The 24,483-nt window shown below is 39.3% G+C and overlaps 2 protein-coding genes across 3 annotated transcripts in view; both read left to right on the forward strand.

Annotated features, from left to right (window-relative positions):
• The first annotated feature begins 20 nt into the window (after positions 1-20).
• guf1 (GTP binding elongation factor GUF1) lies at positions 21-8,879 on the forward strand. The gene is made up of 17 exons (XM_086013265.1): positions 21-458; positions 550-661; positions 1,219-1,367; positions 2,668-2,748; positions 2,838-2,915; positions 3,260-3,343; positions 3,421-3,485; positions 3,576-3,779; positions 4,455-4,594; positions 5,221-5,344; positions 5,483-5,615; positions 5,870-6,013; positions 6,109-6,242; positions 6,897-6,998; positions 8,312-8,431; positions 8,511-8,547; positions 8,633-8,879. Exons 1-17 carry the CDS (start codon positions 261-263, stop codon positions 8,765-8,767), a joined length of 2,040 nt encoding a protein of 679 aa, XP_085869391.1. The 5' UTR covers positions 21-260; the 3' UTR covers positions 8,768-8,879.
• Positions 8,880-9,361: 482 nt separating this feature from the next.
• pigg (phosphatidylinositol glycan anchor biosynthesis class G (EMM blood group)) overlaps positions 9,362-24,483 on the forward strand; it is a 41,351-nt gene continuing 26,229 nt past the window's right edge. Inside the window, exons 1-8 of one of the 2 annotated variants that reach the window (XM_086013252.1) lie at positions 9,362-10,016; positions 10,097-10,302; positions 14,079-14,285; positions 15,634-15,822; positions 17,238-17,376; positions 19,303-19,515; positions 21,958-22,175; positions 23,477-23,761. In XM_086013252.1, the coding sequence (XP_085869378.1) occupies positions 9,866-10,016; positions 10,097-10,302; positions 14,079-14,285; positions 15,634-15,822; positions 17,238-17,376; positions 19,303-19,515; positions 21,958-22,175; positions 23,477-23,761 (1,608 nt within the window). In that variant the 5' untranslated portion in view covers positions 9,362-9,865. The remainder of the gene's footprint in view (positions 10,017-10,096; positions 10,303-14,078; positions 14,286-15,633; positions 15,823-17,237; positions 17,377-19,302; positions 19,516-21,957; positions 22,176-23,476; positions 23,762-24,483) is intronic. The other variant, XM_086013242.1, reaches the window with a different exon arrangement.

Consider the following 24,483-nt stretch of genomic DNA (forward strand, 5'->3'; position numbering starts at 1 on the left):
GAAGACTTGTTTTCCCAGAATCCTTTGCCGCTGTAACGTCACGCAAGATGTCAGCGCCCTCGAGGTTCGTGTCCGGGGTTGTTACAGGACTGTAAACTTACAAGATCTCGGGATTTTTTTAAGAATAGCTGTAACTCTCCATTAATGCTAACTAGTGTGACGGGTTTAGCAATTTTTGCAATATTTTATTATACCCCGTCTGCAGTGCATAATTGATATTTTACTTAGGTTTATCTTGCTGTGGGATTGACAACCGAATTATGATTGTTTCTGTCGTCCACCGGTGGTGTGGAACGCCACTACCACGATGTGTTTTACTTTTTAAAATGTACAGACGGAAAATGGCAAACAATAGTATGAGTTATTCGGTGTTAAGACATTGCTGGATGAAGAGACTGCTTATTGTTTCCAATAATTTCAAACTGCAGCTTTCGAACTTCAGCACCCAAAGTGACAAGGTAACACCAGCTGTGAAATTAAAGCTCTTGTTTTCTATTTAGAAGCTTCAATGTTCCATTGACCAGATCTTTGTTTTATACTGTCTTGTAGGAAGTCATTGACCTATCTAAGTTTCCTGTGGATAGAATCAGGAATTTTTGCATCATTGCACATATTGACCATGGAAAAAGCACACTGGCTGACAGACTATTGGAAATGACAGGTATGTTTGCAAAAACTGCTGGATATCGCACCACTGATCAGTAGATTTGATTGGTTATATTTTGTATAGGCCTATTCGATTTTAGATAAATGGCTCTTTTTCGTTATGATTAAAGTTTTTTGTTTTAAGGCAAAAATGAGCAGAAACATTTACAGAGTTTAAATAAATAAATGTTAACATTCTTCTTCTATTTTAATTCTTCTAAGTTCGCCACAGTGTCTGATCACTGGTGAGCTACTATTTTAGAACAGACCTGTGGGCTACTCATATTGTCCTGCTTAGACGTCCCCACAAAAGCGAAATGAAGAGCTCATTACCGGTGACAGCCAGTATTAGCCATTGTTGAAACCTTGACTTTTTCAAACCACGATAAACTCTCAGCATGGTTCCAATCAAACGATATTAATGACATATTTTTAGTTCGGGTATTAGATCTCTATGTTGTTTAGGTGGACCTAGAAGTGTCCAATGGGTTTCCCTTAATCATGTTGTGGGTTATCGTAAACAATGTGTTGACATTGTTTAAGTAAGGTTTAATTAATGAGTGTCATTAACAGGCGCCATAGCAAAGACAGACAAGAACAAACAGGTGCTGGACAAGCTCCAGGTGGAGCGAGAGAGAGGCATAACTGTGAAGGCCCAGACGGCCTCTTTGTTTTACACACACCGCGGCCAGCAGCACCTCCTGAACCTCATTGACACACCAGTAAGTCCTCCCTTGGAGTTTGTGTAATAAAGTAAAACACAGGCCATTATGGGCTATTATTTGTCTGCTGTTTTGATATAATTCCCTAGGAGATAATGGATATAGGAAAAAATAGTTCCAGCTTGGGTCAAGCTTTTTCCATTGTGTTTTTAGTTCAATTTTAGCATGAACTGCTATTCATATTGACATGTAAAAATAAAACACTCCAAGTTGAATGACAATATGTGGTCATGTTCTCCCTATGCTTCTTCAATTGTCCAAAAAATAATACCTGATGAAATGTACAGGTTTTTTTTTTCAAATACTTACTTTACTTAAAATGGAAATCAACCCAAACACATTTTTTGCAAGAATGTGGTCCCAGCAGGCCCACTAGTTGAAACATGGCATTCTGATTAATATTGCGTTAAGCAGCAAAATCCACCCCTTTTTAGCCATCGCATGGGGTGGCCAATTTTTCACTTCTGTCGACTGAAAATGACATCACAACTGCTCAGAGCTCAGGTAACGACCAATCACGGGTCAACTACAAAAAACAGGTCAGCCGTGATTGGTTGTTATCCCAGCATTGAGCAGTTGCAATGTCATTTTCAGTCGACAGAAGTGACAAAATGGCTACCCCCAGAGATGGCTAAAAACGGGTGGATTTACTCTTATTCCGCAAACGCAATATTTATCAGAATGTGGGCTTGAATAGAACATATTCTTGAAAAAAATATTTTTAAGAATATGTTCCCAGCAGGCCCACTAGTTCCAACACGGCATTCTGATTAATTTTGCGTTTGTGGAATATAAGTTAAGCAGCAAAATGCACTCGTTTTAGCCATCTCTGGGGGTGGCCATTTTGTCTTCTGTCGACTGAAAATGACATCACAACTGCTCACAATGACAAATCACGGCTGACCCTTGTTCTGAATCTGAGCCGTGATGGTGGTCTTTGTGAGCAGTGGTGATGTCATTTTCAGTCGACATAAGACAAAATGGCCGCCCCAAGAGATGGCTAAAAACGAGTGGATTAACACTTATTCCACAGACACAAATTTATCAGAATGCCCTGTTTCAACTATGGGGCTTGCATAGAACATATTCTTGAAAAAAATGTTTGCGTTGACTTAATCTTTAATGGTGGTAGTAGTATGAGTACGCAGAGTGAGTTTAATGTGTATACGGCGTTCCTAGTCAGAGTTAGCTAGGGGATGCTGTTTCCGGCAATGCACTGCCTGGAAGTGCATTAATAATATTCTTGATAACTATATTCCTTCATGTGATGATAAGTGATTTTATGTGCATCTCTCCACAGGGCCACGTTGACTTTAGCTATGAAGTGTCTCGATCCATATCTGCCTGTCAGGGTGTCCTGCTGATTGTCGACGCCAATCAGGTACAAGAGCCGCGGCATGGTTGTTTCTGCAAATGTGTGTGTGTGTGTGTAGTCGATGCATGCCATTGTTGATGTCTGTGGTTTTGAAGGGCATTCAAGCGCAGACAGTGGCCAACTTCTACCTGGCTTTTGAAGCTCAGCTCACAATCATCCCTGTCATTAACAAGGTAAGAAACTGCTTCTCATTTGAGTGGAACCTCCTTTTAGTGGAAGTCTTAACACCCTTAAAGTTGTACGAATCGAAATGAATTTGACCAACATGCATTTTTGTGTGAAGAGAATTTTACAGAATTTGACTTGACATGGAACAGCATTGCATGCGTCTTAAACTATATTGGGCAACAATTACAATAAAAGCTGAACCAAATGCACACAAAAAAGTGAACTGTGTTTAGCCTTTGCCTGACACTGCCGGGTCAAGTGACCAAATCCTTATTTCTTGATATTTTTCTCATCACATTTCAAGGATGTTTAGGATCTAATACTTAATTTCCAATTACTAATCCTTCAGATTGATTTGAAAAACGCAGATCCAGAAAGAGTGGAGTCACAGATTGAAAAAGTGTTTGACATTCCTCGTGAGGACTGCATTCGGGTAAGTTGAAGAACACTTGCACCGCTTTTCAGCTCCATCAAGTATATAATTGTTTTGGGGAATTCCTCTTGTTTCAGATTTCAGCTAAGATGGGTACAAATGTTGAAAGTGTTCTCCAAGCGGTTGTAGAGAGAATTCCACCGTAAGAAGCAGCCCAATAAAGTTATTATCATTCGGGACATGAGGCAATGTTGAGACACATCACTAAATTTTTTTTTCGATGTTCCCTCAGGCCTACGGCAATTGTCCATGACCCGTTCAAAGCGCTAGTCTTTGACTCCAATTTTGACCACTACAGAGGAGTAGTGACTAACATCGCTGTGTTTGCGGGTCATGTCAAAAAAGGGGACAAGATCGTGTCGGCACATCTTGGCAAAGCTTACGAGGTTAACGAGCTCGGGCTCCTTCGTCCAGAGGAGCACCCCACACAAAAACTGTAAGATGCATTCTGTCTTGACTCATGACATGTTTTTGACAAGTGCCCAAAGAATGGTGTGATGTACTATTTAGCTGTCACACGGGGAAGTCATTCAACACAGGCAGTGTATCATAAACTGTGACCTCAAAATAGGTTTTAAGATGTATCTACAAATGAATATTAGCTTACAGTATTTCCAAAAGGTGAAAGGTCACTTCATCTTTATAACATCTTTTTTTTTCTCATATTTTCAGGATTTTTGTAGATGTGCTTTTTTATACACCTTCACAATGGTTTTAAAATAAAACAAGATCAAGTCACTGAACTTATGTTTTTTTTTTTTGTCGCAATTTAAATAATTTCCCTGTTGTTTCATAAAATGTTTTTGACATTCTTCTGTCAAAATGCACAAAGGTTAAGAAGTTATCACACATAACTTCGAGCAAGTGACACATCCGTAAATGCAACCACTTTTAATGGTGATTTTTAAATCAAATCAAATTTTATTTAATTTAGTATGCTAGTATTTCTGTGGTGGGTCTATACGTACAAAGAGGCTGAACAATGAGTCTTTGCAACAAGCATGGCTCGACAATAGAGTACCGTAATGCAATATCCATGCGCGGATTCATCCACTTGTCCTTAAAGATATTTCTTATGCTTGTTTTGAGCTGGAGATGGTTTGCGTTTCAGATTTGCTGGACAGGTGGGCTACCTCATAGCCGGGATGAAGGAGGTAAAGGAGGCGCAGATTGGGGACACCCTGTACCTCCAGGACCAGCCAGTGGAAGCTCTGCCCGGCTTTAAGCCAGCCAAAGCAATGGTGTTTGCTGGTAAGGAATATCCTCATGTGATGTGGTATTTTCACAAATTGTAGTAAAAGAAAAAAGCGTCTCCCATATTGGTTCTGAGAGACAATACAGTTTATATGCCACCACTTAAAGCGGAAATGAACCCAAACATGTTTTTTTTCCAGAATATGTTCTATGCAGGCACACTAGTTGAAATACATCATTCTCATTAATATTGCATTTGCATTTGCTGAATATTGCAGCAAAATGCACCGACTTTTAGCCATCTCGGGGGGCGGCCATTTTGTCACTTCTGTTGACTGAAGATAACATTGAAGTTGTTCAGGGCTCAGGTAACGACCAATTACGGCTCACTTGTTTTCTGAAGCTCAGCCATAATTGGTCGTTATCTGAACCCTCAGCAACTTCAATGTCATCTTCAGTCAACAGAAATGACAAAATGGCCGCCCCCTGAGCTAGCTAAAAATGGGTGGATTTTTCATACTCCACAAATGCAATATGCCCTATTTAGACTGTTGAGCCTGCATAGAACATATTCTGGAAAAAATATCTTTGGGTTGACTTCCCCTTTAAGAAAAGGAATTTGGTGATGAACCAGCACCAACAACACCACCTCCGAATTTAGCGACGGTTCGCTTGTTTGCCAGGTATGTATGCAGTGGACCAGTCAGAATACCCGGGCCTTCGAAGTGCCATCGAGAGACTGACACTAAATGACTCAAGTGTGACAGTGCAGCGAGACAGCAGTTTGGCCCTCGGAGCTGGTTGGAGGTGAGTACCGATCTGGTTTTGCAAACCCTAATTATGCGCTAAATTTTGTATCATGCGAGTTCTGACACGTTTTGGTGTTGATGGGTGAATAATCAGACGGCTTTCTCTGTAATGAATGTTATGTAACACGATTCACAGGCTGGGCTTCCTGGGACTCCTTCATATGGAGGTGTTTAATCAGAGGCTGGAGCAGGAATACAACGCCTCTGTTATCATAACAGCACCAACGGTGCCTTATAAAGCGATGCTCTCGTCAGCTAAACTCATCAAGGTAAGAGTTGCACCCAGGCTGTATTTCCTACCCTTACTTTAGAGTTACATTACACTCACTGTATGCAAAATACAAGTTTCCATGACTGAATTAATGATATCCTAATGTCAACAGAACTATAATTTACAAATGCACAGAAGTTAACTTTAAATTTGAATCGTGCTTCTTATACACGATAGCATCAGTAGAAACTGGAACTGAAGATAATGGCTCGTTCAACTTGCGCGTGTAAATGTTTTTTGCATTTGTTACAGGAACATGGCAAGGAGGAGATCACAGTAGTGAACCCAGCTCAGTTTCCAGACAGATCGGTAGTGTCGGAGTATTTAGAACCAATGGTGCTGGGCACCATCATAGCACCTGACACATACACTGGCAAGATTATGACTCTCTGCTTGGTAAGATATATATTCTGCTTAACAGACATGCACCTGAATATTTGTTCTGCCTTTGTAATTCACAAAAAAAATTTGTGTTGTTTGTACCCATGTAGAATCGCAGAGGCATCCAGAATAATATGGTGTACATAGATGACCATCGTGTGATGATGAAGTATCTCTTTCCTTTAAATGAAATTGTTGTAGATTTCTATGACCTCCTCAAGTCTCTGTCTTCTGGATATGCCAGGTAAAATAATTCATGGAAGATCACAGTCCATTTTCACTCTTGTGTATTTCCCAAAATGAAAAAATACATTTTAGTTTAAAGGGTGAGGGGTATAATCGATGAATTAATGGAATGAATGAAAAAAAAATGTCAATAGTGTGGAATTGATTGTTGATCAATTGTGCCATGAAGGAAGTGTGGCAAATTGGAGTGCACTACTTTGCTGCAAGAGGCAGTGGCAGTGTTTATTAAATCTCACCTATTTTTTTTTCTAAAGAATAGCATGACATCGACTATGAAAAGCTGAATTTCAGTAGAGCTTAATTCACACAGGCTTCCGCTGCTATCCCGGGCAGAATTTTTACATTGTATGAGACCTTGACATGGAAACAGGAGTTCAGAAGATTCTGAATTAATTTTCCCATCCATTGTAAATATATGTGTATTTTTATGCACACTAACAATTAACCCCAATAAGTAACATTTAGAGAAATTTAAAATAATAAATCCAGTCAGTGACAGCTAATTTTCACTCGTCAATCATGGTAATTTTGTCCAATGCTCATCCCTATAGTGTATAATGCATTAGTATACAATATGGTACTGTAATACTATATATTTTACATGCATTATAAGTATTTAACATGTGACATCCATTTTGATTTTCATTCATAGCTTTGATTATGAAAACACAGGCTATCAGGCGGCTGACCTTATAAAGATGGATATTCTATTGAATGGGCGCCCAGTGGAAGAACTCACCATAATTGTGCACAGGTGGGTTTCATACAGCAGAGGTCAGATGTTGTGGAATCAAAGTCTTTTTTTCCCCTACTCAATACCCAAACTACACAGATGTGTGGCCTTACATAACATCCCCCATGGTTGATTAATTTCAAGATGTGTTCAGAACACCCTTGACTTTGTCATGATGGGATCAGGATGATTGTCAACATTTTGCTGAGCTGGATGGTCCTATAGTGCTTTTGTTGCTTGATATACACTATATACCTTGTTAAATGGACACACAGTAATCCGTGTAAAAAAATAAATAAATAAATAAAAATCCCGTTTTAATCATCGTCCTCAGTCTCACAACAAAGGTTTAAAAGGTCCTTCATTGCTGGTAAGATTAGTCTAGTTCATGGAGGATAAAATGTATTTGATAATCAGGGTAACATGGAAAGAAACTACTTGGAAACTACTAGTCTACTTGGCCGTCAGTGTTATATTTTTTATTACCTAGTAGACAGGACAATGGAGTCACAGATCAAAAGTGATGACGCACAGAAGTAGTGCTTCATGCATGCACCAAAACCAGTGTGGAAGCGAGTGCACATCCTGGTAATTGAAGTCTTTCCAATCACTGATGAAGGCTGCTCTCCCAACCATGTCTGCTACAACCCTTGGAGCTGTGCCCAACATGGTCTTACTTGATGATTCATTCAAGGCAATGGGATTTCAAGGCAGGATAATTATATATAATGCACATTTTCTGTAGCTACTGAAGTTGTTTTCAGACGGATATCATTAGAGGATTATATGTTCACTTTGTTACAGCTGCGGTTGTTGTTCAAGTGCTGTAGAAATTCAGTTGTGTTGATTTGAGATGGTTTGGGCTTACAGGCGCATCTCAATAAATTACGATATTGTAAAAAAAAAAATTACAAAAAAAAAATTTTCTGGAGTTTTAAATTCAAAAAGTGAAAGTCATATAGATTCGCTACACAGAAGTGAAATATTTCATTATTTATTATTGAGATGACTAAAGCTTACAGCTAATGAATACCCCAAATTCAGTGTCTTACATACATATATATATATTTTTTTCAAGCATTATGATAAAATATGGTCTGAAAATTTGTAGCAGTGAATGAGTTAAAAAAAACAACAAATCTTGGGTATTCTCACTTATTGAGATGTACATGTATACATGCATTTAAATCCACATCTCTGTAATTTATTCTTGCATATTCAGAGTAGGGTGGATTTAAGACTACCAATATCGGTTAGTAGCAGTCATTAACAGAGGAGGACAAGGAGGTATCACATATGTTTTTGCAAATATACTATTGTTGTTCTCTTTGCAGAGCACGTGCATACAACACAGGAAAAGCCATATGTGAGCGACTCAAGGATTCCATACCAAGGCAAATGTTTGAGATTGCTGTACAAGCAGCTATCGGAAGTAAAATCATTGCAAGAGAGACGTGAGTAAAAAGTTATTTATTTACTATACACCAAAAAGTGCTTTAAGGCAAATAACGTGCCATTGTGTGGCTCTTTCAGAATAAAGGCATACAGAAAAAATGTCCTCGCAAAATGTGTAGGTGTCTTTTTATTTTTCCATCCATACTGTATAATTTGGAATGACGTTTCCACAAATTAAATTAAGCATTCTTTGTTGCAAGTATGGAGGTGACATAACACGCAAGATGAAGCTCCTGAAGAAACAGGCCGAAGGCAAAAAGAAGATGAGGCGTATTGGCAACGTGGAAGTACCCAAAGATGTTTTTATTAATGTTCTGAAGAGGAAAGACAAGTAGAGTAAATGTGACTGTATTATATTTAAACAAAAATGTAGTATGTTACCTTAGAGGTCTGTTGTGAAAGACTGCATTGTTCACTTATAAATAAAATGGTACTGAAAAAGTTGAATTTGTTAAGTTTATGCATGAAAACATTTCACCATTTGCATACATTTTCTACAAATAAGGGTAATTCCTTTACATAAACAAAATAACAGAAATTTCTCTATATTAACTTTTTTTTGTGGAGAATATATAATATATAAATATTGTACTACTGTAATGTGATATTTTGATTAACTGCCCTTGCATCCACTAACACAAATAACTTGTGGGCATTTTAGATTATCTCACCGATAGCTCTCATAAAACTGCACATATAAATGCAAATGGTGATATCTATGTCCCAAATCAATTAATAATTATTCAATATTTTTAATCTCTTTGTCCCCTCAAATGATCACGTCACCTCTTTCTCTAGGCCAGGGGTGTACAATCCTGTTCCTCGGGGGCCGCTGTCCTACCTGTTTTCCATCTCTGCCAAATTCAACACACCTGATTCAAAACATCAGGATCGTTATACAGTTTCTGCTTGCTGGTAATCATTTGAACCAGGTGTGTTGCAGCAGCAGCGAGGGATGAAATAACAGGCTGGATAGCAGGCCCCAAGGACAGGATTGAAGACCCCTCCGCTCGGCTCTGTTTTATTAAATGTCCAGATTAAGGACATGTGTAACATCTGCGGACGTCATTATGATAAAAATAATTTCCTGCATGATGTTTTCAACCCATTAAAATGCGTGGTTACTGCTCTGAGTCTAGTTTTTTTTTTTTTTTTTTACCCTTTGCAATTTCCGTAGTTCAACAAAAAACGCGGAAGTTGATCTGAATGGCGACACCGAGATGTGTTTTTGTTTGTGGTCTATAAATTGTATGGTAAATACCGCTTCTGTTGTTAACGGTCTGCTATGCATTGTAGTGTTTGACCGCTGTAATTGAATGTATGACGGTATTGTAATACAAAACGTATGCGATGACGGGTTATGTTGGTTGCTAGCTAACTTACCGAAGCCACTCATTGAACCTTATTGAACCATCATCAAGCACAGAAAAAAAATGAAAGTCCGTTCGTCTGCATTTGCCTCATTAATTTTAATATTTGAAGTGTTGGGGGTTGCCCTCTTTCTGAGGGGATTTTTCCCTGTACCTGTCAAGTCTTCTCTGTCGCCCAAGAGCAGGCAAGACCTGCCTGCGGAGCCGCTGTCGGGTAAGTTCAGCCGGCTTGTTCTCACTCACTCACCATCGAAAATCTGCTGCCACTTATGAAGTATGTCGCTTCAATTCCAGGGGGCTCGCCCAATTCGTCTTACGACCCGCAGCCCTTGTTCAAAAGGGTAGTAATCATGTTAGTCGATGCACTGCGGGAGGACTTTGTGTTTGGAGCCAATGGTCGCACGTACATGCCTTACACGAGACACCTGGTGGAGAGAGGCTCAACGCTTAGCTATGTGGCTAAAGCTAGAATTCCAACTGTCACCATGCCCAGGATTAAAGTAAGTGGGAGAGTTGTTTCATCGACCCGTAGTATTGTATACTATTCTTAGGCTCCACAGGTTGAATCTACCGCCGTTGTTTAGAACCTACACGTGTACTGTACATGCAGGTCTTGGGCTGGCCACAGCATTATGACCACTTGACAATCAAGATTAATAGAACAAAGTTACCAGAAAATGTAACAATTTCTTGCATGAATTGGTCATAAAATGTGTTTTATCATGCACAGCACAAAGAGTCTGCTTAAAGGACAGTTGGACAGACTGGGAAAGCCGGTATTGCTGCATGGGAGATATTTTGTGGAATGCTTTGAAAAAGGGAAATCAAAACAAAACAGAAGCGGTCGGTTCATGCAAAACAGCAGTTGAGTGTCCAGATTTTCATATCATGTTTCATATTATTCATGATAAATTGATAGTGACAGTAAAATTATTGTCAAGTTGCAGTAAAGTCTTGTTGTTTAGTCTAATGAAATGTCACAAGTTGATCATTAGAAGAATCTTGATCACCTGCAGTGTTTTAAGTAAGCCATTAACTGTCATACAAGTGGTGAGGGTCAGAAAATTCATTTATTGTATTGGGTGGGTGGGACCTGAAATATGAAATGCTGATGTCTTGTGGTATGAATCCTGTCTTACTGTGTGACTTCAGAGGATTATCGTGCTCCAAAAATGTTGTTCAATTGACTTCGGGGGGTTTGCTGTGATTTAGGATTCAGGGTAGTTCTGTTAAGGTGATCACTAAGGATCTAGAGGAGGGATGATCTGATGGCGATTAAGATGGCCTTTAGGCGTGAGACAAATGTTCCGCCATAATTCATAAATGACAGATTTGCTGACGACAACAGCGCAAAGCAAGACATCACAACCACTGGAGAATCATGTAAACATGTCATTTTGGGGAGCTGGCAGGATGAAGCTATTCATTTGAAGGGCAAATCAACCCAAACATATTTTTTTCAAGAATATGTTTCCAGCAGACCCACTAATTAAAATACGACATTCTGATTAACATTGCGTTTGTGGAATTTGAGATAAGCAGCAAAATCCACCCATTTTTAGCCATCTCATTTCTGTCGACTGAAAATGACATCACAACTACCCAGGGCACAGGTAACAACCAATCACAGCTCGCCTGTTTTCTAAAGCTGAGCCGTGATTGGTCGTTACCTGGGTAGTTGTGATGTCATTTTCAGTCGACAGAAGTGATCAAATGGCCGCCTCCAGAGATGGCTAAAAACACGTGGATTAACTCTTATTCCACAAACGCAATATTTATCAGAATGGTTTGTTTCAATTAGTGGACTTGCATAGAACATATTCTTGAAAAAAATGTTCGGGTTGACCTTCACTTTAAGGGAGGTGCTCAGTAATTTCACAACAATATTTAGCACTGCTCTGTCTTGCTCTTCCATGTCATTGGACCTTCCTTTGTGCACAGAGAGAATAAAATTCTTATACTCTTGCTACAAAATTGGAACTACAAAAGAAAATTAGTATCAGGGGAAACGAGTAGCCGAACTTCTCAATTTATAATTTTATATTTTTTGGGGGGTGTTTTTGTTTTAACTACAGGCTACAGCATTAAAATTGAAAATGTTACCAGTAGGTGGCAGCACACACCTACTATTAGCACATCCTACCCCCGTCACTGCATTGCAGCCTATTTTGACACATGTGAGCAAATCATCATACATCACATGTGACATCACTGAATATGACACCAGTGCATTTATGGGCAAATGTTTGTTATTTCTGGAAATCTACATCATTTAAGCCACAGCAGTGTGGTCATCTCTTGAAGACGCTGGCAAGGAATTGGCTTTCTCCCCATTCCCTTTTTCACATGTGGCCAGTTGAGCCTCACTGACTCTGACTGGCACAGCTGTCAGTACATATTTTTGAGGCACTCAATTTTGACAGTAAATTCAGGTAATGACTGCAGCAGCAATGGCAGTAACTCATTGTGGATGTCTAAAAGTTGAGTATTTGCCTCAGGAGTATGGACATAGGGGACCAAGTGATCACATTTCTTTACACCAGTCTTTACATTCAGGTGAGACAAATGATTGAATAAAAAAAAAATCTGGTGCAGGAAAGCAAGAACTACCGAAGGTGGCAATAATCACAGAGTTTTAATAATTATAATTGTTTCTTGAAGTCAATGAACAAGAATGGAGTTTCAATCGGCAAAGGCACTGTGAATTCAGTTTCAACTAATTTGCTTGCCAGCAAAGCCACTCCGCTCAGAGTTGTTGTGCTCAATATGATGCTGGTATCGAAGCTCAGGACATTTCGAGAGAGATGGTCTAATCGGTTATCAGTGTTTTTTCCCCATCAAGGTCATTTATTCAAATTCCCATCCCTACGTGGCATAACCCCAAATTGAAAGCATCTAGGTCTGTAAAGTGTAGGTACTCTCTGCACATGACCACAGCTGTGATATTGTTGGGTTGTTTGTGCTTTTGAGTGGTCAACGGCCATAAAAATGTTGACGTTTTCCATCTATGTTTTGGCACCTTTACTGTGCCAGCAGTGGAGAGTGTACCCCGCTGATATTGTATTTGACATTCAAGCAATGGCACATGGTGAGCAGAGCAACACTGTGGGACAGTAATTAGCATGTTGATGAGCTTCCAGTCCAGTCCATTCAGCCAGCATCACAATGTATTTGGCAGCTGGAAGGATCTTAAAATATACCCTTTTTCTTTTGTTTAATTGATGTTTTACAGCTAGTCCTGCATGTTGTGCACTTGTAGTTTATATAATTTTCTGCAATCTTGACAAGGCGTTATTTGTTCCAATCATAGTCTGGGTCTTTGAATAGGCTGAAAATTGCATTTGAAGAAACCAAGGGGGAGCAATCCATCTCTTCCAGAGAACTCGCATCGGCCCTGGCAGCAGAAAGATTGTTGAAATGACAGCTGTAGTTAATAGCCGAGCCAGGAAATAAGCAAAAGCAAAGTCTCTGCTTCAGTTTCTTTGAAGAAATTGACTGTAATCTCAGTTTATCAGGTTGTCATTGTTAACAGGAAGATAAAAACTTCAACAAAAGATATAGCAGATTTACCGTCCCAGAGTTTTAAACTGTCACAACCGCCATTGTAAAGCCTTTATGAACCGTACAGTAAATCCATCCATCCATTTTTCATACCGTTTATCTTCACTAGATGAGCTGGAGCCTTTTGCATTTTGGATGCATGATATGTGACGTTGGGTAATGAAAACACAACAGCTGCACAAAAACTGCATTAGGGAAAAAGGACAAGCTAAATGGGCCCTTCATTAAAAGGAGCTACCTGGCATTGTATGCCCCTCAGACAATAAAGGACAGTCACTCCATATTGCCACTTGGGTTTTTCAACACCTTTGAGAATCACAAAATGGACTACAGGCAAGTCGTAGGGTTCTCTATAGCAGTATTCCTTCAGCCTCTGTAATTTTGGGCTGTACTACTCACTATGACAGCCTTTGTACTGCTCCCATGATAGTTTATCGGACATTTGTTTTCTTTTTATACATTTGTGGCAAAAAAAAAACAAAAAAATGTATTGTGGGAATTTCTGTGTGATTCAAAATAAAGGAGGCATCTCGTCTTTTTTTTTTTTTTTTTTTTTTTTTTTTTTAGGAGTCTGTTTCCCCACCATTAATATGAATAAAACATTTACGCCTAGATCTAGCGATTAGTTGCATTTATATGTTGTAACTGTATGGTTCTACTGCATCATGAAACACTTACTTTTCTAAAGAGAATGACCAAACAAAAATCTCCCCAGGCTCTTACCACTGGCAGTATCCCGGGCTTTATTGATGTGGTGATGAATCTAAATTCCCCAGCCTTATTGGAAGACAATCTTATTTGGCAAGCCAAAACAGCCGGGAAAAAAATGATCTTTTATGGAGATGAGACATGGGTGCGCCTCTTCCCCAAACACTTCATTGAGTACGATGGCACAACTTCCTTTGTGTCCGACTACACTGAGGTAAGTTCGTCATTTATAATAGGCTGAATTTGGCAAAGATGTGTGATCTTATCGTTGACCTATTGGCTCCGTATTTGATCACTTGTGGGCAGTAATTCATTGAAAATGATTACATCTAATTAAAGCCATTGAGTCACTTGTTAGCTTATAAGCGAGGCGAGACTTTGAGACATTGTGCAACAGAATTACTCACTGGATAAACATTTTTCAAACTTGTTCGCGCTCTAAATCTGAAATTAAATTTCCTTAATAGTTTGTTTGACCTGCAGTCTTATGAACTATCTGTTGCTAAACATCTATAGTGCACAATAATCATATTTTGTAATTAATGCAAATGCACTTTACATTTCAAAGAAATCTCAAATTGCTACAGAGTTTAAAAACGGAAAAGAACTCAAAGGTTACAGTAGACAACTGGTTAAAATCAAAACACATTTTGGAGTCAGGAAAAAAAAGTAGAGAGGTTTAAAAGTTAGTAAGTATTTTTAAATAGACATGTTTTGAGTTCCTTTTTGAAGGTCTCCAATCTTCAGGGAGCCCTCAGGTTACTTTGTCATTAACAAATTGGCGGCCGTGTGTTGCATCAATGAGAGGCAGTACGTCTTTCGGTTATTTCAAGATGAACATGGTAACTACCAATATACAAAACTTATATGTGAGTCCTAATCTCTTAATAGACTTGACGCTCCTTACTCATTTGAAACCAACTGAGCCCCCGCGTAAGGCCCACACAGTGTATTCATTTAATTTGGTGGATTGGATTGACTAATCACTGCAGCATTGCAATGCAATACAATATTCATGTCTTGTAAAAAAGTATGATCCGATACCTCCACTCTTCCCAATTTGCTATAAATCCTACACCTGGTTTAGTCCAAGTAAACTGTATTACAATGAAGGCTGTTCTGAACTGAGATGACAGCGAAACGGCCCATTAGTGCTGTTTGCTAGACGGGGACTTCACATAATCTGCTCAGTCTTATCCTACAGACTAACCAGTGCTGATTTGCTGTAGGGTCTTACCTGAAATGTCAGGGCAGAGTAAAAGATGTTGACGTGTATTCAATCAGTGCTCATTTTCTCAGGCTTTGCGTTGTAAGAGAGCACACCATAGATGACAAAATTACTAAAAATGAAAGCTGCCATTTTGTAACTGAAAATGTCATATAGGGCAGACCTTTATCATTTCATTAAAACAGTTTAACAAATAGTAAACCGTTTACATCCATCCGTATTATGCAGACTAAACATAGACATTTGTTTTTTTTTTTTACTACTGGCGTATATCGTTTAATTTTTGAGTCTTTTTGTGTCATGCGGGTTGACAACCTGTCCTCTTCTCATGCAGGTTGACAACAATGTGACCCGCCACTTGGATAGCACGCTCAAGAGAGATGACTGGGACATTCTCATCCTTCACTACCTTGGCCTTGACCACATTGGTCACATCAGTGGACCCCACAGTTCTATGATTCAGCCCAAACTGTTGGAGATGGATGATATTCTGAAAAAAATCCACGGTGCCCTCATTTCGAAGGTACATGTGAATATTTAGCTAATGAATTTAATCAGCGACACCAAAATGTGGTGATCATAAAGCACAACCAATAAATCGGCCCAATCAATGACATTTTACATTTCTTTGTGACGACTGCACTGCAACAGTCACCCTTTCCTTCAACAACGCATCTCTGTCTTTTGTTGTTGGAAACTTGCACACACACACGTTAAACTTAATTGTGTAAATGTGTTTGAACCGCCTGACACAAAATACCAAGCACCTCATAAAACTGTTGGCATTTTTATGGCCATAGTAAATTGCTGAAAGTGATTACTGCTACTCTGTAAGTTAGGGATGAGGATGTTCGAATCTTTAAAGTCAATCCCCCCAATTTTCTTTTCCAAGAATATGTTCTATACAGGCCCACTAATTGAAACATGGCATTCTGATTAATATCGTGTTTGTGGAATATGAGTTAAGCAGCAAAATCCACCCGTTTTTAGCCATCTCTGGGGGGCAGCCATTTTGTCACTTCTGTCGACTGAAAATGACATCACAGATGCTCAGGGCTCAGATACCGACCAATCATGGCTCAGCTTCAGAAAACCGGTGAGTTGTGATTGGTCGTTATCCGAGCCCTGAGTGTCTGTGATGTCATTTTCAGGCGACAGAAGTGACAAAATGGCCGCTGCCAGAGATGGCTAAAAACAGGTAGATTAACTCTTATTCCACAAACGCAATATTCATCAGAATGCCTTGTTTCCACTAGTGGGCCTGCATTGAACATATTATTGAAGGAAATGTTTGGGTTGACTTCCTCTTTAAATAGAGGGCTTGCTGAAGAAATACAAGGAAAATGTTAGGACTCTTTTAGTAGGAACAATGAGTCAGTAACATGGACTCAAAATTCATGGCAAATGTTGTTTAGTGGCAAAATCTTGAATAAGGGCAGGCATGATGGACTTGGCCAACTGAGGTCCCACTGTTGCGTGTGCCTGTCTGGATGGGCAGTGGAAACTGAAAGTAAACTGAACGTAGTGCAGTTTGTTGGGGGACCATTATTGACAATAGTTGTGATGTTGTCCATTGTACATTACAAATGTATGTCAAGTACAAATGTTGTGAGCTTCCCTGATTGAGGTGTCACCAGTTTGTCGTTTGATGTTTCTCATCAAGGCAGTTCTTGTGTCGTGGTTGAAATGTCATTGGAAAACAGCAGACATTTTGAATTCTCACTGTAAGCCTCCAGTGGCATTGATTGGAAATGACCAAATCCCCTCGAAATCAGATCTTGATCACACAACAGTGTCATTAATTTTGGGCATAGTTTCTCAAGGGCACCTCAACAGGGCTCAACGCGAAGTCCATAGTCCATATTTTCTGTTGTGTTTTTTATATGAATCTTGGGGCTTTGAGATGTCCATTAAATTGTGTGTTTTTCATCATTGTAGGAGGCAGAAGGATCTTTGCCCTATCTGCTTGTGCTGTGCGCAGACCACGGGATGTCAGAAACCGGTAGCCACGGAGGCTCCTCAGAACCAGAAGTCAATACGCCCCTGGTGCTCATTAGTCCTGCCTTCAAGAGGAAAGGTAAACAGATCAGTGCTGGGTTCTGTTTAAAGTGTTGATGACCTTACATACTAGATCACGTGTAGTAGCTAACTGGTTTACCTCCTAAATTTAATCTCAAACAGACTGATTTGACTTGACTGACAGATTTATGATGTGAAAACTCAAAGGGAAGCCTTCACGCGAATCTCGGCGATGTGACCTCTGATCATTCATCAAAAGTCAAAGAAAAAAGAAATCTCCTTCGAGTGTAGTATAATCATGATCGTTAAGCAAAGCATTCACATAATATTTTTACAACAACAACAACAATTGACCGTCTTAATTCAGATCTAGTGGTCACATTAATACTGTGTTGCGTTTAAAAAAATATATACCGTCTTAATTCAGATGTAGTGGTCACATTAATACTGTGTTGCGTTTAAAAAAAAATATCTCTTGTACCAGGATTTTCTCATAATCAAAACATCCCGAGCCTGAAGGAAGCTGCATCGGTCTTTGGGTTGTTTTCACCTGCCCTCAGGCCTTAGTCAAGGTGGACTGATGCTAATGCAAACTGCATTACAATGTCTCCTTATACATTGTAGAGAAAGCTATGCTTTCAAACATTTTGTCAAGCTTGAATCATAGTGTTGCTTAAATGAGGCAGTGTTTGCGTTTGTTCTCAATATTAACCTTTTACTTTTCACTGTGGGTTTAAAAAGTTCTAGCTGTAAGTTACAGTTGCAGTCAATGGAAGGATTCAACACAGGATGTTCTTTCACCATGGTGCGACTATCAGTGACTAATGCAAAGATGATTATACACTGACTGCACAATGTTTGTTGACATGATGTGGCTTATTGATACGGTAAATGAAAGAATCACCACAAATCGGATTAGTTGCTTATGGTGAAGAGTTGAGCTCTGGAATTTTGATAATTCACCAATGCACACAGCATTGTGTGTAGTGCTTTCATCCATGAATCAGCATTCAATGAGTGAAACCTTTTTTGGGTGATTTATGACACATCAGTTCTGCCACAGCCACTCTGCTGAGAGTAGCTGTGAATCCATGGAGGCTCACCAGTTTAAAATATTTTGTTGTGAATCAGTTATAAAGGAATGTAAGGACCGGCATGTGCCTTGTGGTCTTGCAATGTTTAACGTAGTTCGCTTGGGGTAAAATAGAAGAGCATCAATGTCAAGGGGGATTTTAAACACTTTTAGCACTGTAAAATGTATGCCTTCACTTTGAATAGCAAAGGTTTGAATGCATTATTTGTACTTTAGTCAATAACCTGTCCTTTTGGAGTAGAAAATGTACAAATACCCATCCATCCATTATCCATACCGCTTATCCTCACAAGGGTCGCGGGCGTGCTGGAGCCTATCGCAGCTGTCTTCGGGCAGTAGGCGGTGGACACCCTGAATTGGTTGCCAACCAATCGCAGGGCACACAGAGACAAACAAACATCCACACTCACACTCACACCTAGGGGCAATTTGGAGTGTCCAATCAACTTACCAAGCATGTTTTTGGAATGTGGGAGGAAACCGGAGTACCCGGAGAAAACCCACGCAGGCACGGGGAGAACATGCAAACTCCACACTGGGAGACCGGAGCCCGGATCGAACCCACGACCTCTGTAAACTGTGAGGCGGACGTGCTAACCAGTCGACCACCGTGCCGCTGTACAAATATCCACTTTGTTTAATTGTGTGAAAAAACAGACTTCAACTTTTCAAGGCGAATTGTGTAGACAACTTATATTTTGAGGAGGAACAAAGGTTGAATCGTTTCTTAAACAAATCAAAAGAAAATGTCAGCCCTTAATGCTATCAATCTCTGATTAGAAGGAACAATAAAATCATTTGTTTTAATCGCAATAACACTTTTAATCGCAATAACACTTTTATGACGTTGACTAAATGGAATACATTTGTGCTTTTTTTTTCCTCTGTCAGTTGGGATGGAGAAGCCTGATGAAATTGAGCAGGTTGACCTGACTCCAACCCTGGCCCTGTCTCTGGGCCTGCCCATATCTCAAAACAGCGTGGGCCGTGTCATTCCGAGTGTTTTGGAAGAAACCTCACTTCGGGACCAGCTGCGCTTTCTGCATCTCAATGGCCACCAGCTAAGCTGTCTGCTCAAAGACAGCATTCCGGACTATGGGAAAGGTAAATGGCAAATCCAGTGGCTTCATTTGGATGGGCGACACATTGTACTTTAACTTGACCTTATTTTAAATGGGGCATAACACAGAAAATTGGCTTTTTAAGTCAATGTATAAAATAGTCGGGTCTCTGGAGTGCCTGGCCATCTATTAAGTGTGAAATTAAACAATCAAGTGAATCTTATTCTTTCTGCCTATTTCTGATCATGTCAGTGAATGATCCGCTCTGCACTTCCTCCGCACTGTTGAATAATTGATTTTCATTTCTGGCCCCACACTGAGTTTCTCTGCCCACAGATTGGGGAAGTAGGCTAGGCAAAGATCCAGAGCCACTTTCGAGTGACGACTGGGCTCCTGTTGCGCCATAAACATGGATCATCACTTTAATCTGCAATGTAACTCAGCGCTTTGGTGCTGCCTCCACCAGGGAAAACAGAATTCGTGCAGTCGTGTGCTTCACAGTTCGCAGTCGCATTTTGTTTCCACTCTGGGCTCTAAGTGCCGCCACTTCTAGCTCCAACCGTAGTCATCCGCCCATTTGCCCAGCAGTTTCTGGAGCAAAACGCGAGCTGGCTCACTTACATGTAACTTGACTCAATTTCAGTGTTCCAGTATTCTGACGAAAGAATGTCACAGACATGCTATTAAGCGGAAGTCAACCCGAACATATTTTTTTTCAAGAATATGTTCCCAGCAGGCCCACTAGTTGAAACACGGCATTCTGATTAATTTTGCGTTGGTGGAATATAATTTAAGCAGCAAAATGCACTCGTTTTTAGCCATCTGTGGGGACGGCCATTTTGTCTTCTGTCAAATGAAAATGACATCACAACTGCTCACAATGACCAATCACGGCTGACCTGTTTTCTGAATCTGAGCCGTTATTGGTCGTTGTAAGCAGTTGTGATGTCATTTGCAGTCGACAGAAGACAAAATGGCCGCCCCCAGAGATGGCTAAAAACGGGTGGATTAACTGACTTCCTCTTTAAGACTCCTGGATGGTTGGAACAGATTTTTAATTGTGTCCAATTCACATGTCTCCTTCAAATAAAATAAATAAAATGTTTCAACTGTGATATTGCATACAGATTTTCCATATCTCATGCCACTGGACTGTCTCGTCTCAATCTATTTCTTTTGCTGTCCTTCAATCTCTCAGATGTAATAATATGATACAATGGTTGCAGCACGTAAGAGATTATAATGAAGATAGCTTCAACTGATACGTCATCTGATAACCAAATCTTATTATTACTACCATAATATAAAAAGAGAGGGAAAACAATTCTCCGTCTTGCCCTTTCTGGATTTTGTACATTCTCCATATTAGACGGACAAGCAGAGAGACGGACTGACATTTTTGCTCTCTATTTTAGTCTAAGGTTTCCATGGTGATGAGATGAGAGGGAAATTATTTCAGCGGAGCTACTTCTGGATGTGTTGATTTTATTTTTTATTTTTTTGCCCTTTCACACACAGATATTGAATCTTGAGTTGTCACTTTTGGGAAATGCACCTGAGATGTTTATTAAATAGCTTGTTAGAGTCCACATTGACTGACTGAGTTGAAAAACAAGTTTAAATAAGTACAGGAACATTTCTCAGAATGATATTTTGCAGAGCTGTTGTGCAGTGATTAGCATGTCTGCCCCGCAGTCAGGAGATCCGGTGTTCGAAGGTTTTCTTCTGGTACTCTTATATTCCTCCCACATGCCAAAATGCTGACGTGTTGTCTTCAGTTAGCTGTGACCCTATTTAGCTGAGTGGTGTAGAAAATGGATGGGTGTATATTTTGCAGATATTTGTCAGAATGTCCTTGTTTTTGTTTTCCAATGAAAATAAAATACCAGTAATCCAAACTGTTTGCTTTTTACAGGTACTGCAACACTAAATTACGGTAGATGTATTATTAGGAGCAGTGAGGTAAAAGTTATAATCATTATCCGGTCATTTGCAACTTCTTGTGTTTTTCTTGCACCTCTAACCTGTGGCATCTTTGAAGGGCCATGAACTACTTGCTGTACTCTGAGGCTGATGAAACATGAGCCAGGCCCATCGATATTGCATGATTCATGCCTGTGGCTTAAGGTTCTAATATTTCTAGCAAACCCTCTGTCTGGCAAATCCCCAGTCACCATTTATCACCCAACTTTGCTGCTGAGTGTGTTATACTCCAAAATATTAGGAGAGCAAGAGTATTCGCTGTCTGTCAAATTAAATTACTTCATTACTGTGCCCTTGAATGGGCTACAAAAGCACTATTGAGAAATATAATTCTCTCATGAGATCATTTTTTTTCAGTTAGCATGTTAATACTTAGCATATAGATACTACAGATTAATATATCAATTGGTGCCCTATTACTTACTATGTGAAGGCGTTGCAGCTGTTCAACACAAATTACATTGTGAAATTATGAATAACTACATTTTTTTTCCTGATCCAGAGGTAGGGTTTGAACAATACCGTGTGGCAGAGAAAGCACATGGGAGCTGGATGAAGCGCTACCTGGAGGGAAATACATCAGAAGTGTTGACCAACATGGGCAAGAAGGTTCTGAAGCAGTACTTGGAGGCTCTGTCCGCCATGAGCTCAGCACTCAGCAAGCAGCTGGGCAAATACGACCTGTACTCCATGATTGCTGGAATGGTCTTTGTATTTCAGGTAAGCACCTAGGATCTTCCTAGCATTTTGTCAAATAACATCGTGTAAGTGAATGTCATTGGTTGATGGAAAGCTGTTTGAGCAAGAGCAATGGATGACACAAAAATGGTGTACAAACAGTGTAACCAGTATACGATCTGTCAATAAACATGCCGTTTTTTCCAAACTAACAAACTTAACTTATCTTAAGTGAACTTGTATGATATAAATAAAAAAAATTGAGCCCAATGATGTACATTATAAAATTAACCTGTTGCTTTCTGTAGGTGTAAAAAGCAGGATTACAGCAGTTGATATTCAATAATTTTCAACAAAAGATAAGATCTTACTATTTCATTCTTCGCCTTTTGAATTTAGTTTCAAATTAAGTATGTTTGATGCCATCTAGTGGTTGATAGTGGAATTACACGCAACATAAGCGAGATTTAGACCAGAGTACTTAACTGTACAAAACAAAAATCCATGAAATAACGGGATAACTGGACCGCAAACATAGAACCTGTGATGGAGGGGGGAGTTTACTGTAATACATTTCCAGATTCCCTAAAAACACGATGTTTAACATTTTAACATCTTTTTAGTAAAGGAGAATAGCACTGTATTGGAAAATATAGTAAAGCAATAATTCCTATAATAAATGTATATGTGTTTATGGAGATTTATTTCAAATATGATATGGACAGCTGTATTTGCCGCCAGCTTAAGTCGCCTGCGAACTGGATCAGCTGTTTTCTCATGGAACTCTTATGGGACAGAACAAATCATTTAAAAACTTTTAAACAAACAAATCAGTCTGAAAAGAAAACGATCATAAACTTAATTCCCATACATCATGCAACACCAAAGAAGTGAAGAAAATATGACATGAGGAATAAATGCATTTTAACAATAGGGAGTTACTTTTCAATTCACCTTGGAAATCATGGAAGTAGAGATTTCACGGTCAAACTGTCACCATCATAAAACATGAATTACGTGCACCGGCAATTTTTTTAATCACATTTTAGGATCCTTAATCATTTAAGTGAAAAATATTGATTTATACTGCTCATATTATTAGAAGTAAAAAAATAACACCCTTGTGTCAGTAATAAGAAATGTTTTTCAGACGTTTTCCAATTGTCAAAATTCACACAACTGTAAAATAGTTGCTTACTCTAACACATAAAAACAATTTACCTTAGAACTTAACAAAGACAACTTTCTATTGACACTTACCGTAATCAAATTCATATGTAATTGCTCTACCATTCATATACAGCAGTTCTAATAATAGCTTTTTACTCCGTTCTCCGTTCAAGCTGCTGTTGGTCTTACTGCTGGCAATGCCTGAAGCCCTGAGCAGCTCAGCGACTGTGGACCTTCCAGTCATCTCAGCTCTGCTCTCTTTGCCTTTTTACCTCTTGTGCCTGCTGCTTGCATCTGTGCACGTTCTGGTGTGCACATCTGCTGAGAGCTCCTGCTACTTCTGCAGCCTCTCCTGGGCTCTTGTGTTTGCTGCTATCGCCTTCACTTCAGCCATGTCTTGTTTGCTGCTATCTATGACAACGAGACGACTCTCCCTCAGACCAAAGTTATATGGAAAGGTGAGTTGTGCACTAAGCGTTTGTCACACTGGAACCTACTTTTAAACCCAAGGAATGTTCTAAGTCAAAGAAAGCATACGAATATTAAATGGCTGAGAAAGGAAAGTAGGCTTGTACTAGATTTATAGATATCTGTCACTTGACTAATTTGCTCACTTCCTATGGAAAAACATACCTATAGTGTTATCATTGATTATATTGGAATTATGCTATTTTTACAAAGGCCTCGGAGAGGTTAACAAAATGTTCATCCACTTTATTTAGTCCTGACTAAGACTAATACCTTTTCTTGTTTTCTTTAAAGCTTTGACTGAAAACATATATATGGTTTTAATTTAAATAGTACCGGCATGCGTAACTTAACTCATTCACTGCCAGGCATTTTCAGACCCTCTTTTACCCTAACGTTTGAAAAAATATATAAATAAGTTCCTGGGATTGAATGGCTGGACTGTGAAAAGACAAATAAATTCGCCAATGGCAGTGAATGAGTTAAAAGTTTGAGGAGGCAACAATTTTTCATCAGTGCTACTTGTGGGGCCACATAGGTCCACACACTTTCTAATCATATATGGCAAAAACGATATTTTAAATATGGACAAAATATGTGCTTTTAATATACAGGTATTTCGTTTTTGATAATACGTTTTTTAAATGCATGTACTGTATAAAAGATCCGCTATCCTAACCCAACAACAAAGAGTTTGAAGCAAACAACAAAC

Source organism: Filicampus tigris, chromosome 2 (assembly GCF_054856515.1).
Source record: "Filicampus tigris isolate MCC_2025a chromosome 2, RoL_Ftig_1.0, whole genome shotgun sequence".
Taxonomy (NCBI): Eukaryota; Metazoa; Chordata; class Actinopteri; order Syngnathiformes; family Syngnathidae; genus Filicampus; species Filicampus tigris.

Bases quoted from the DNA above. Each gene is read 5' to 3' on its own strand.
- guf1 (XM_086013265.1), top strand. From the start codon at position 261: ATGATTGTTTCTGTCGTCCACCGGTGGTGTGGAACGCCACTACCACGA. The intron at 2,749-2,837 runs GTACAAGAGCCG...GTGGTTTTGAAG, and splicing joins TGATTGTCGACGCCAATCAG to GGCATTCAAGCGCAGACAGT. The intron at 3,486-3,575 runs GTAAGAAGCAGC...ATGTTCCCTCAG, and splicing joins GTTGTAGAGAGAATTCCACC to GCCTACGGCAATTGTCCATG.